Source organism: Armigeres subalbatus, chromosome 2 (genome assembly GCF_024139115.2).
Source record: "Armigeres subalbatus isolate Guangzhou_Male chromosome 2, GZ_Asu_2, whole genome shotgun sequence".
Classification (NCBI taxonomy): Eukaryota; Metazoa; Arthropoda; class Insecta; order Diptera; family Culicidae; genus Armigeres; species Armigeres subalbatus.
The window spans coordinates 246548881-246564157 of record NC_085140.1 but is presented as its reverse complement, the minus strand read 5'-3'; the positions used below and the strand labels follow the sequence as shown (position 1 = coordinate 246564157).

The window sequence follows — 15277 nt, the reverse complement described above, 5'->3', positions numbered from 1 at the left end:
TTGAGCCTCTTTGAAGCGACTTCCGAGCCTTTTGCAAGGAGCCGTCCGAGCCTCTTGGAAAGAGGCTTCGGTACCTCTTGGAAGGAGGCTATTGACCCTCTTGGAAGGCGGCTTCTGAGCTTCTTGAAAGGAGGCTTCTGAGCTTCTTGAAAGGAATCAACCTAACCACTTGAAAGGAGGCTTCTGAAGTGACTGCATGATCATGGGTTTCTTTGAAGATTTTGAAGCAAATCGTAAAGACATTTCCGATATGGATCACCAAAGAGATGCTAGTTGACGGCAAGACTGATTGATGTCATTTGGTAATAAAGGGACGTACGGCCGAAAATGTCGTTCATCCGAACAGTACCTTAGGCTGGTCATTTTGAGCATGATGACCGTGCTTTTCGTAGTTGCTACTCCGTGGTCGACCAGAACAATCGCAATTGCACAGGGAACCAATGGATGGAAGCATGGGATTTGCTCTACAACCTCAATGTGCGCAGTCCGAGAGCTCTAGTATTTTTGGGTGGTCCATAACAGCGCTGGCCACGTCCTCACGGACATCAGGGATGGAAAGGAATTGATGATGCAGTCACTCGCCCACTCCAAGCCGAGAACACTACTGCACTCGCCAAGAGTTCCTGCGGAATTTTATTGCAATCTGGGAGTTAGGTTTTATGGCAGAGGTTCGTCTTGGTTAACGGGTTGCCAATGTGATAGTAATGAAAGGGCGGCGTATAATCTAATTGGATGCCGAAACGAGCTTTTTTTTGCCCATTTAGAATTCTAACAGTTACCTGCTAGAACTAATCAAACTGTAGGTATAAGGATAGATCATGGAAATGTTATGAAAGCCTATTTCCAGTTCTAGCGATTGCTAGAACATGAGAAGTATATGAAAAGATACAAAGTAGGAGAAATGGAACGGGCCTGGGATTGTACCCACGACCTCCTGCGAATGAGGCAGAAGCGGTAGCCATATGATTATCTCTTCGATTTGTCTTATACCGGGCAGATAGCGCTGATTCTTCATCATACCGAGCAAACGTCTTTTAATTTAAAGAAAGCTTTATCTTCTCACTTCGCTTTATACCGGCCAAAGAAAGCATTGCCTTCTTTCACGGCTTTGTTTTCTTCTTCGTCAATTGCTCTACTTTCCATCTCGAACTTGTCCTACTTTTCAACTTGGTGTTCTATTAGCATTACCACGATTAATAAATTGAAAGCTATACCCAACAGTTGCAAAGTATGTATCTTGTGTGGCGTAGCGATCCAAACCAGTCAACACAAAATCGTATATGATGCAACATAAGAAGCTAATGTGGAGGCGATATACGTACATATTGTATAGGGAAGTACCTATATGGCCTCCACTTTAGCATCTTATGTGACATCATATACGATCTTGTGTTGACTGGGAATTATGTTTCCCACCTGAAAGCATCCTAGGCCGTGACGAGAATCGAACTCGCAATCTCCGGATTGGCCATCCAGCACCTTTGCTCGCTTTGTACCGTATTCAAATAGAAGAGGGAATCATTCGGGGAAATTGCGTTCGGAGAATCGTTTTTCGGGGAATTGTCGTACAATCGCCAAAAGACCATTTCTAAAAAGCGGCATTTTAACCTTTTGTCTGTGCTCTGGGGTCAATATGACCCCAGGCCACTTTGAGTGGCTGCCATTTTTTTAGTTTTCAACCGATTCTCCTAATTTTTGGTAGTTTGGTAAAACTCGCCGAGATCTGTCTCCTAGGTGCAAATTCGCTTAAAAATCTTGAAAATATGCGCTACAGTGTACTTTTTTCAAAAAACTTACGTTGTCTGTGCTCTGGGGTCAAATTGACCCCAAATTGAAATTGCTATAACTTTTTTAATGTTTGGTCAATTTTGGATTTTTGGGGCTGTTTCGAAAGATAATTTAATCATCTTTCAGGTCGTTATCAAAGATTGACTATAGGTGGGCGGGTACATCGCGGGGAGGGGTTTTGGTAAAAAAGGTTACAAAAACAGTGATTTTTCATGCTTATTTTATTTATATCTGAAAATCCTACCCATTTTGAACTGCACCTTTTCAAAAAGGTTATGCAGGAAGTCGTGTGCTTTGACATGAGGCATTGATTAGTTCAGAGCTTGGTCGCTAGGTGGCGGTATATTTAAATTCTATATTTTAGACTACTCAAGTTATTCCGATAAATGGAATTTTCCTCATTGTAAATATTCTTATCGCACAAATTTAAAATTTGTAAAGATGACGTCTTCAACAAAGTTCGTCTGGTGGGAATGGACTGTTATGTGACGGAATAAATAATTAGGAAATTTACAAATAGGCGGCGCTAGTGTACTTGCAATATTCTTGCATATGTGAAATATTGCTTAAGCTTGAGATCCCTCATACCTACACTCAAGTTGTATTCGGCAACATTGTTCAAGATGTCTAGCACTACAAAGCGGTGCTTGATATAATGACCACTACTTCCAATTTTTAAATTTGTGCGATAAGAATATTTACACTGAGGAGAATTCGATATATCGGAATATCTAGAGTAGTTTAAAATAATGAATTCAAATATAGCACCACCTGGCGGCCGAGTTCTAAACTTATCAACGCCTCATGCCAAAGCACATGCCCACCTGCATAACTTTTTTAAAAAAGGTGCAGTTCAAAATGGGTAGGATTTTCGGATATAAACAAAATAATCATGAAAAATCACTGTTTATGTACCCTTGTTCACTAAAACCCCTCCCAGCAATGTACCCGCCCACCTATAGTCAATCTTTTGCTACGACCTGAAAGATGATTAAATCATCTTTCGAAACAGCCTCAAAAATCCAAAATCGGCCAAACAATAAAAAAGTTATAGAAATTTCAATTTGGGGTCAATTTGACCCCAGAGCACAGACAACGTAAGTTTTTTTGAACACAGACAGAAGGTTAAGCGAAATGACCTGTAAGGGTATACAATTCTTTCGGCCAAACGCCAGCTTGGCCGAAGGTTCCTTTAGCAGACCCCACACGACGGAAAAAGTTTGACAAACTCTTGATTATTGAAGAAAAAGATTGATGGTGTGAGTGCGAACCCAAAATATTGAAGTAAATATTGAGGGAAATCAGAAAAGTTTGATATTCTTTTCAATATTTCCCCTCATCTCCCCCCGCAGTTTGCCCACAGGCGTCGATGTGTGCTATTTGATTCGTATTAGTTCAAGAAAAAAATGAGTTTTTCTTCAGCTACGGCCATGCCTGCTAATCAGTGAAAATATTGAAGAAAAGTATTGTCAATATATGTACTTGACTCGACTTACTTAGTACGAGACACTGAAGACGGCCTTATTGTTGAGGTCGAAATACGTATCTGTCAAGTTACAATTAAGTGGTGAAATTTCAATGGGATTGTACAATCGCGTCTTATGACAAGTGAAGACATTCCACTAAAAAGCTCAAAATAATTTTCTTAACGGTAAGAAGTCTATTATACAGTTCTAGCGATGACGACATAAGTAATAATATACGAACAGCTGCTTGTTCTTGGATTGGGATACTCTGAATCTTAGAGAAACGTTCAACAGGATACATTCGTCGAGAAACGCTTGAGCAAATATGCGCTAATGGTTATCTTCACACATTTATAATATGTAGTTTGGAACAAAAATCGCTTCTTACCACTTTAGCAAATTCGACAGAGAGAACCCTCTACCTCAACGGTGCCCAAGCCCATAGTGTTTTGTGAGTTGGGCAAGCAATAATAACCCTAAATGTGCAGCGCTCAGCAATTACCAGTCTCTCAACTTTGCACGTTTCAGTCGTCATCGCTGGTGTATAGCAATTGTGGGATACTAATTATTCTTGAGCGGTAGCCGTTTAAAATGTAGTCAATACCACGCCACCGCAGCATTCTACTATTTAGCAACCTGAGAGTCGCTGCGCGTTGCCGTCCTCCATGTTTATTATACAGCACTGAAATTAGCATAAACTGGCAGGCAAGGCAAGTTTGAGGCAAATTTCAACGGCTATAATAGTTGTGGTTACTGAACGGGTAATGTAGTTCGAATCGTAGCATTTTCACTTGAGTTCCATGTTTCGCCGAGAATGGTGGCAATTATCAAACGTACCCTGAATATGAAGCAGGGTGGTGTGTCGCTACTTTCGGCTGGTATCACTGTTATAAGCGCAGTAGAAACATCGTTTCAAACATTTTACCTTTATACAATTAAATCTGACGAAATCTGTCAGAACAAGATTATAGACTGCGCGTTTCAATAATTAGTTGTGCAAACCAGTTCATACACGCATTTAGGTATCTGATACTGACGCAAATCACCCTGTATTAAGTTTCATTGAGTGTGACTTTTTATCAAGTGCACACTTCGGAATATTTTAACATATATTTTTCCAAGCAAATAATTGCGAACGAAAACTTGAATTCAATTACTTCCAATTCCAATGCAATCGAATGTCTTACGCAATTAGAACGAATTAAGTTGATCCAGATGCCGAAGCGTTAACCGCTTTCTAGAATAATCCTCGAATAAAGGGTAACACAGACATTCACTTTCGATTGAAGGTATCCGCCGCGTTCTCTCGTACCGACCGGGTGGTTTCAATTAAAGGGTGCAATTATCAGCCATCAAGTCGACTGTTGCATTAGTTTCTGCAGCTAGCGGTGTAGCTCACACACGTAGGCGAGCGAACGCACTCATCTTGGGTAAGACCTAAGTGGATCAATTATTCTACGAAGCGTACTGCCGTTCGTTGTGCATTCACTGCCGCCATCCGTAAGGGCGGCACGATCTTTGATCTTCCCTTAGCAAACGCGTTAACCCATCTCATCGGGTTGGAAGCCGTGTTGCCATATAAGTTTAATTCTAGAAATTCCCAAATTTGTAACCTAAGTTTTCATTTATCTTTGCGACTACTCGAATTAGGACATTATCCATTGTGTATCATTACAAAAATGATTTCATGATCAACTAAAATATGGCAACACTGATTGTAATTTGCACGCGCATAGATCACTTCACTTACACTTGATATGTGCTCTCTAAAGCGGAAATGAAGGTACGACAATTTCGACGATAATTGAACGCGTTAGGGGTATAATCCCTCCGGTAATAAGATGCTAATGCAGGATGCAGTTCGCAAAATCAACCGCGTCTCTAGTTATGACCTAATTTTAAACCGAAAGCGATGTATGCCTCCATTTATTGTTATATAATAGGTTTGCCACATTGCCGTTACCGCTGAAAAACCAACAGATGGATGGAGCTGAAAGGGTCATCTTCATCACTAACAGCTGGTTAGCGCGTTGGAGGAAATCCCCAAGACCTCAATAAAGAGGAAAATAAGACTACACAAAACGCAATTGTAGAGAACAAAACACTCGACTTACCATAGCTTGCTCGATCTTGTTGTCAATCGCAACCGCACTGGTCCCAGATGCACTGTAAGCAGAGAACAGAGAAAGGAAAATGACAATGAGAAAATTGCTTCCGATACCGAGGCTGTTGTTGATGGCGAAGATGGGGGTCACACTCTGTCGTCGTCGTTGGCGGTTGAATCATTGCTTTGCCTGTGCCAATGCAATGCAATGGGCGTTGAAAGGCGATTGTGCGGACAAATGGTGCGCACGCGACGAGGTTGTGGGAAAATTACGAATGTTCGTTGAGTCATTCGTCGGATAATAGAGGTGCAGATTTTCATGAGAAATGGTAATCGAGTTTGCACGGATCAAAGAGAATAATTATTGAATTATCATTGTATAACAATGCGATATCAACTGAACACAACAGAAATTCAATAATTTTCCATAATTAGTTCTGGGTACACAATCATTATTACAAACTAAAAACAAATATATCATGTGATTTAATTAGTGAATAACTTTGGAAACAACAAATTTTCTACAAACAAAAAAGTTGATAACTTATTTCTGGTACCGTCAACTGGGGGGAAGATGACCATTTGATGTGTCAGTCAAAAGTGCCAATTTTTTTTATGAAACGGTAGTAAACAATATTCTCCGTTCAAGTAATGTTACCGCTAGGTTGAAATCCGAGTTTTTCGATTATAATCATGAAAATGTATTTTGTGGAAGAAAGAGAGAGATAGTCATAAATGACGTTATTTTCGTTTCGAATATTGACTTCTTAGACTTCTTTACGTAGTGAATTCAACATTCATACAGATAACCTAGTGTATTTTGACTACAAGGTCATAATGGTTTTAGTAGAGCTGTATTGATCAACTTCACCCCAAACCAGATTATTCAAAAAATGCGTGATAATTTAATTTATTTTAATAAATGCGAACGCATTTCAGAAAACTAAAGTTGTTGATTATTGTAACGTATAGCAGTACATGTTTTGAAAATATTTGTTTCGATTTAAAATGTAAACACACATTGTTACTGCATGTTTTGTCTTAAAAATGATCATCTTCCCCCCAGTTGACGGTACAGTCCTTAATTTTCGTTGAACAAGTATTCATTTGATTCCCGATTTTGTAAGACCTATGAATATGATTTATCCCAAGAAAGTGTGGTTTTTTCAATTTTTGTTTTTGTCTAAGTTTGTTAATATATTCTAGTATTTTGGTATTGCTCAGCGGTAAAGGTACGAACGACCAAGTGAAAACTCGGCTGGTCATATGTTGACAAGGAACGGGGCGTTTGCTTTCTGCCAACCTTGGAACGTCTGTTCTCCATTTTAGAAGCTGCTCACAACAGCGTCTGTTCGCCTTGATAGGGACGGCTAAGCATCGTCAGTACCAGTGAGGGTCTCTAAACAAAACTGTGCAGTTTGGTCCTACGGAAACTAATTATGCCAGTGTCAGGCCCAATTAGCCAGACTTACAATAACGAGCAAGGAAAAATAGTCTAGAGAATACCGAGCGAAGAATACACAGCTGAGAAAAGAAACAAACGATAAGACGAACGGTTCTATTATTTAAGGATTTTAGTGTTTTGGAATTTAGTGATTTATGCTTTGCAAGATTACCAAAATTGAAAATTTCTGAAGGCTTGAAGATTTGAAAAATTAAAATTGATTTTTTGAATATTTGGAGCTTTGAAGTTGTAAAGATATAAAGATTTGAAGATCAATTCTTCAAATCATCAAAACTTCAAATCTTCATATCTCCAAATCTTCAAAGTTTTAAATATTCAAGCATTCAAATCTTCAAACTTCAAAACACCAGTTGGACAAATTGAAGAACCGAAGATATGAAAGTTTGATAATTTGAAAATATAATCATTAAACTTTCAAATCTTTGATTCTCCAATTCTTCATAACTTCAAATCATCAAATCATCAATTAATTTATCGAATCTTCAAACCATTAAATCTTCAAATATTCAAACCTTCAAATCTTCAAATCTCCTACATTTTAAATCTTCATAAATCATAGTATCTTCAAACTCTCAAATCAAAAAAATCAAATCATCAAATCTTTAAATAATCAAATCTTCAAAATTTCAAATCTTCAAGTTATAAAAAAATCCAAATCTACAAATTTTCAAATAATCAAATCTTCAAATCTTGAAATGTCCAAATTTTCAAATATACAAATCTTCAAAATTTCAAATTTTTAAATTTTCAAACTTTTTAATTATCAAATCTTTAAATCTTGTGGGCTTTGTGGCCGTGGCCAATCGTCTAAACGCATGTGCTATGGAGTGTGGGTTTGATTCCTGTCCCGGTAAGGAGGAAACTTTTCGTGATTGAAAAATTCTACACTTCTACACTGGTCCATTGGGTGTTATGTGTCTTGCCCGTTGCTTGATGCTAGGTGACAAGTGTTCAGCCTGTACGACCTCTGGTCGAAGACGGTGTTCCTGTCTTTTAAATCTTCAAACCTTCAAACTTTTTAATCTTGAAGTCTTGAAATTTTCAAATCATTAAATCTTAAAAGTTTAAATTCTTCAAACTTTCAAATCATTAAATCTTCAAATTATCGAATTTTCAAAGTTTCAAACTTTCATATCTTCAAATCATCAAATCTTCAAATCATTAAAATTGCAAATTTTCAAATCATCAAACTTTCAAATGTCAAATGTATCGATTCAGTTCTTCAGTTCTTCAAATCTTTATATCTTCAAATCATCAAATCTTCAAGCTCTCAAACTTCCAAATATTCAAATTTACAATTCATTAAATATACAAATCTTCAAATCTTCAAACTTTCAAATCTGAAAATCATAAAATCTTCAAACCCTCAAAATTTCAAATTTTTAAACTCCCTAATATTTGAATCTTTAAATCATCAAATATTTAAAATTTCAAATCTTTAAATAATCAAACTTTCAAATCTTTGAAACTTCAATTTATTAACACTTCAAACTATCATATCTTCAAATCATCAAATCTTCCAGAACTTCTATTCTTCAAATCTTAAAATCATCAAAACTGTAAATTTTTAAATCTTGGAATCCTTAAATAATCGTATATTCAAATCTTCAAATCATCAAATCTTTAATTTTTCAAACTTTCAAATCTTCAAATCATCAAATCTTTGAAACTTGAAGTCATGAAATCTTCAAATTACCAAAATTTTAAATCTTCCATCCTTCAAATTTTCAAATCATCAAATCGTTCAAATTTCAAATCTTCAAATATTTAAAACTTGAATTCATCAAATCTTCGAACTATTAAATCATCAAATTTTCAAATATTCAAACCTTTTAATCTACAAACATTCAAATATTCCAACTATAATATTTTCAAATCATCTAATCTTCAAAACTTCAAATCTACAATTCTTTGAATCATCAAACTTTCAAGTCATCACATCTTTAAATCATCAAATCTCCAATTTATTTAATTTTCAAATCTTCCAAATATCAAAATTTCATAACTTCAAATCTCTTAATTTTCAAAATTTCAAATCTTCAAAGACTTTCAAATCATCATATCTTTCAAATTTTTAAATCATCAAGTCTTCAAATCATAAAAACTTCATATCTTCAAATCATCAAATTTTCAAAATCTTTATATCATCAAATCTTTAAATTTTAAAATCTCCAATCCTTCAAATCTTCAAATTTTCACATAAAAAAAATCTTCAAATCATCAGATCATCAAATCTTTAAATATTCAAATCATCAAACTTTCAAATTTTCAAATCTCCAAATCTTCAAATCTTTGAAACTTTAATTCATCAATTTTCAATTCTCCAAAATTTCAAATCTTTGAACTTTCAAATCTTCAAATCATCAAATCTCAAAAATTTCGAATCTTCAAATCTTTGAAACTTGAATTCATCCAATTTCCAAGTCTTTTAATCTTCAAACATTCAAATGTTCTATCTTCCATATTATCAAATCATTGAACCTTCATCTCAAACATCAAATCTTCAAATTTTCCATCTTTCAAATCTTTAAATCATCAAACTTTAAAGTCATCACATCTTTAAATCATCAAATCTTCAATTTATTTAATTATCGAATCTTAAAACTTTCAAATCTTCCAAATATTAAATCTTCATATTCTCAAATCTTTTAATTTTCAAAATTTCAAATCTTAAAACTTGCTACGCACTTGCGACGTCGTCATCGTCGCGGTGCAGTGCTGCTGAGTGTGAAGAGGCACGCTGCCTCTCGGAGGCAATATATTAGAAGTTCAGTTCAGAAGCAGTTCATTTGATTATCGAATCTTCAAATTTTCAAATCTTCCAAATATTAAATCTTCATATCTTCAAATCTTTTAATTTTCAAAATTTCAAATCTTCAAATCTTAAAACTTTCAAATCATCATATCTTTATTATATCATATCAAATCTTTAAATCATAAAAGTTTAATATATTTAAATCATCAAATTTTCAAATCTTCAAAATCTTTATATCACCAAATATTTAAATCTTCAAATTTTCATATAAGAAAACAAATTTCCAAATCTTCAGATTATCAAATCTTCAAATCTACTAATCTTCAAAAAATTAAAATCAATAAATCATCAAATCTTTAATTTCTCAGATCCTTTAAATCTTCAAATTCTCAAATCTTTAAATTTTCAAGTCATCAAATTAGCAAATATTCAAAACTCCAAATCATCAGATCATTAAATTCAAATCATCAAATCTTCAAAAAAATTCGAAATATCAAATCATCAAATCTTTAAATCATGAACTGATAAAATCTTCAAATCTTCGAATTTTCAAATCTTCTAATAATCAAACTTTCAAATCTTTAAATTTCAAAATTTTAAAATCTTCAAATCATTAAATCTTCAAATTTTCAAATTTTCAAATCTCCAAATCATCAAATCTTTGAAATTTCAAATCATTAATCTTCAATTCTCCAAAATTTCAAAACTTCAAACTTTCAAATCTTCAAATTATCAAATAAAAATTTCGAATCTTCAAATCTTTGAAACTTGAATCCATCAAATTTTCAATTTTTAATCTTCAAACATTCAAATGTTCCAACTTCCATATTATCAAATCATTAAACGTTCATCTCTTCAAATAATCAAATCTTTAAAACATCAAATCTTCAAATTTTCCATTTTTCCAATCTTAAAATCATCAAATTTATAAGTCGTCACATCTTTAAATCATTAAATCTTCAATTTATTTAATTATCGAATCTTAAAATTTTCAAATCTTCTAAATATTAAATATTCTCAAATCTTTTAATTTTCAAAATTGCAAATCTTCAAATCTTGAAACTTGCTGTTCGTGCCATCGTCATCCTCGCGGTGCAGTGCTGATGAGTGTGAAGAGGCACGCTGCCTCTCGGAGGCAATATATTAGAAGTTCAGTTTAAAAGCAGTCGTTCCTTCTGTCGCCGCCCGGAAAATCACCATCACAAACAATAACACAACGTAGGATCGTCCCACCCTGTACGAAACACTTTCAAATCATCATATCTTTATTATATCTTATCTAATCTTTAAATCATAAAAACTTTATTTCAAATAATCAAATTTTCAAATCTTCAAAATCCTTCATATCATCAAATCTTTAAATCTTAAAATCTTCAAACCTATAAATCTTCAAGTTTTCATATAAAAAAATCTTTAAATCATCAGATCATCAAATCTTCAAACAATTCAAACCATCAAATTTTCAAATCTTCAAATAATCAAACTTTTAAAACTTCAAATCATCAAAATTTCAAATCACTTCAAACTTTTGAATCTTCAAATCCTCAAATAATCAAAAGTTCTTTCAAATTTTCAAATCTCCAAATCATCAAATCATTGAAATTACAAATCGTTAAATCTTTGAAACTTCAATTCACGAATCTTCAATTCTCCAAAATTTCAAATCTTCAAACTTTCAAATCTTCAAATTATCAAATCTTAAAAAAATCGAATCTTCAAATCTTTGAAACTTGAATTCATCAAATTTTCAAATCTTTCAATCTTCAAACATTCAAATGTTCCAACTTCCATATTATCAAATCATCAAACCTTCATATCTTCAAATAATCAAATCTTTAAAAATTCCAGATTTCAAATCTTTTAATCATTTAATTATCGAATCTTCAAACTTTCAAATCTTCCAAATATTAAATCTTCATATCTTCAAATCTTTAAATCTTCAAAATTTCAAATCTTCCAAATATTAAATCTTCATATTCTCAAATCTTTTAATTTTCGAAATTTCAAGTCTTCAAATCTTAAAACTTTCAAATCATCATATCTTTATTATATCATATCAAATATTTAAATCATAAAAGTTTATTATCTTTAAATCATCAAATTTTTAAATCTTCAAAATCTTTATATCATCAAATTATATTATCATTATCAAATATTCAAAGCTTCAAGTCTTCACATTTTCCAAATTTACAGTTTTTCAAACTTTTAAATCTTCAAAGCTTTAAATTATCAAATCATCAAATCTTCAAATTTTTCATAAAATCTTCAAATCTCCATATCTCCAAATCTTTAAATTCTCAAATATTCCAATATTCAAATCTTTAAACTTAAATCTTTAAATTTTCAATTTATCGAATCATCACATCTTTAATCTTTTGAATCTTCAAATTTTCACATCCTCATATCTTCAAATCATCAAATCTGCACATCGTCATCAAATCTTCAAATCTTGAAATCTTCAAACTTCCATATCTTCAAATCTTAAAACATTCATATGTTCAAACTTTCAAAACTTCAAATCACATCTTAAAACTTTCAAATATTCATGATTTTAAAATCTTCAAACTTTCAAATCATCAAATCTATCTTTCAAATCTTAAAACTTTAAAATTTTCAAATCTTAAAATCTGAAAACTTTCAAATCTTTAAATCTTCTAACTTAAAAATCCACAAATCATCATATCTTCAAATTTACAAATAATGAAATCTTTTCAAATAATTTAATCTTCAAATCTTCAAATTTTCAAATAAATAATTCTTTAAAACTTTAAATCTTAAATTCTTCAAATCGATTTGAAGATCATACTAACAAATTATGAAATCTTAAAAAATTTCGAATCTTCAAATCATCAAATCTCCAAAAAATAATTTGTTTACATCTTTGAAGCATCAAATGTTATAATCATCAAGTTTGTAAATCTTCATATTTCAAAATCTTCAAATCTTTAAATCTTCATAGCTTCAAATTTTTAAATCTTTAAATTCTCATTTCAACAAATCTTCAAATTTTAAAATCCTCAAAAATAATTATTTCGAAATTAAACATTTAATATTGTTCATCAAGTTAACTGTTGTTTATTAATCCATGCGTTCCGAATGAATCATGTTCATTGTTGAGAGAATCATCCTCAAATCCCAAATAATCGAACACTCAAGCGTAGTCAAATGGCTTGTGATTTCGCAAGAAAGCACCGCGTTCTAGTTAGTATTAGCTAATGGTCTGTTTTCAAATTTATGTGCATATTATTAATAACGGAGCAGATACTTTCAATATTTAATTTCTCAAGTTTGTAAAATATAAAATAACTACCTAATGCCTTCCTCGTCGTACTGCAAAATACAACAAATCTATGGCATTGTTTTCATTTTGCTATCCTTATCATCTCTAACTTCGCCAATTGGTATCACCATCAAACGAGTACGTGATAGAAAATTTCTAATCAGTTCCGATTTTTAACTCCACTGCCGTCATGGAATATATTATATATGTGTGACATTCCGGATGATTGCCGGCCGAGTTGGATTACCGATGTGATGGAAGAAAAAAACATGTTTTTCTCGCCCTATAGGCAGTAGTGCGCTATGTAATCAACCGGCCGCCGGGACGAACATCTCCTTATCATCGGCTAATGAAAAGCAAACAATCGATCCGGAATCGATTTAGCTGATAAGAGCAGCAAGCGCTTCGACATTGTCGCCTGCTGTCCATCGTGGAGTGTCGCCGCGAAAGCTGTCCTGTTTTTCTCGTGCTATGTTGTAAAACGGCCTTCTTTCGATAATTAGACATTATTTTGTTGATTTTGTACTTCGTGGGTTGTTTGTTATATTCTTTATAATGCTGTTTATATTGCTGTGGCAAGTTAAACAAAAAATGCTTCGAACCAATCGATCGTCAAACAATTAGACCCTTTCCAAATGTCTCAACAGATTCCGTTACTTTACAAACCCAACTGAAAACAGCACCATCCATCCGTGCTGACGTAAATCAACGTGAACTCAAGAGTCGATGGGCGAGATAAGCACCTTGTTTGGGCCATTTTTCATTACAAGTTTACTAAACAATTTCTACACGTTCTGCAACGCCTCTTGACAGTCGTCTTAGCAAGAGCTCTTCAGAGTCAACGACGTCGATTTGCACTTTGTCATTTCGCAACACACCCACAGAAAAAAAACAACAGCAATGCCCTTCACAGTTGACGAGTCGCCGCCATTCTTTGTCGTCATTATCATAAACAAGCGGTGAAAAGTTTCGGTTTTCGCGCGAAACACGACTCGAGGAGAAAGGAGAAATTTGCCACTCTTCGCTGTGGTTTTGGTGGAGGATATAGTTGCCCCTTTTTGGCTTCGGAACGTGGGTGATGCGTTGTCTTATATGGGGGTGAACAAAGCTGTTTGCGTGACATTTAAATACCATCTTTTCTATTAGGCGATTCGTTGGAAATAAATGGGGAACTCAACTCATTCAAGAACCGTATAAGTTATTTGACATTTCAACTATGGGGTTGTTGTTAAGTTGATAATCACACATTTTCAGTATTCGCCATGAAATTTATAATATTGTATATTACTCTGATGGTTTGCAGTTATGTATTCACCAAGCAATCCACTATTATCAAAAGCATGGGTTTTCAACATTTAGATATTCGTAAGCAGTACGACCAGCACTAGTGAAAGATTAATTCAAAATAATCGTATGATAGAATTGGAATCCGTCTGCCAGTCTGCCTTGCAGTTCCGTATCTTCAGCTTAGCTATGATTGGTCCCAATATAATCTCATGCAAACCTCATAGTGAATTCTAGGATTACTGCACATGGATTTCATCTCATAGCTTCTATGTTCATCCCATCAAAAACAAAGCTATGACAAGTAATTAGATTTGTTCCTTATTTTTGTGATTTTTTCTGCAGTGAGCACGCGTGTTAGCAGAAAGAAGCGACGGAGTTAGTGCTTTATTTCTTAGTTCCACGATGGGATGAATATATGTTCCGAGAGATGGAAAACGGAACAATTCCCCTATATTGGTAGCAATGGTAGCATTGCAATCAAAACAATATCAGTATTTCCTGGAGCTAACGAGCACAACTACCGCATCTATCCATTTCCCATGAAATTCAATTTACATTGATGGAATCCTCTTAAATAGTTTACTAGCCATAGGTCTTAGACAACCGTTGCAGAATGAGCACTGATTAACAGTACCACACAGAGAAGCGTTTTCATTAGCACAAGTGGCCATAAACAACTGCATTGCAACATACCAGTCAGCCGGGCCAATAAAGCAAGTGCAGCTAGCAATAGCAATCTATTTGGAGCCTCGATTAATTAATACCGAACTGGTTCATTCTGAGTTATGGCATTCTCTTGATCATAAATAGGATTCCTCTCGCCCCTTTTGAGCATGGAACATAACTCTTATGTTACTGACTACATATATTTAATCTGTACTGTAAAATTGCTAAAAATTGAAGCCTCACTCAATCATCTTTTGTGTCAAAAATGAAACGCGTCAAAGTACATCGCACGATTACAGAAGCACAAATCTCAACAAAGACCATTAATTGAGACCAGACAATAGCGGAAAGCAATTTTCACCGCTGTTGCGTTGCTGCCTACGTTAAAATATGATCTTTCAGTTGTGCTGATCAGCTATGAATTGGGATTGGTACCATAAAAAAACGAGGTGAGGGCTAGGTCGGC

The 15277-nt window shown here is 33.9% G+C and overlaps 1 protein-coding gene across 1 annotated transcript in view; it reads right to left on the bottom strand.

Moving 5' to 3' along the window:
- The window catches only part of LOC134212024 (protein bunched, class 2/F/G isoform), a 540084-nt gene that overhangs the window by 77047 nt on the left and 447760 nt on the right, over positions 1-15277 (bottom strand). Inside the window, exon 5 of the mRNA XM_062689516.1 lies at positions 5369-5420. Coding sequence (XP_062545500.1) covers positions 5369-5420 — 52 coding nt within the window. The remainder of the gene's footprint in view (positions 1-5368; positions 5421-15277) is intronic.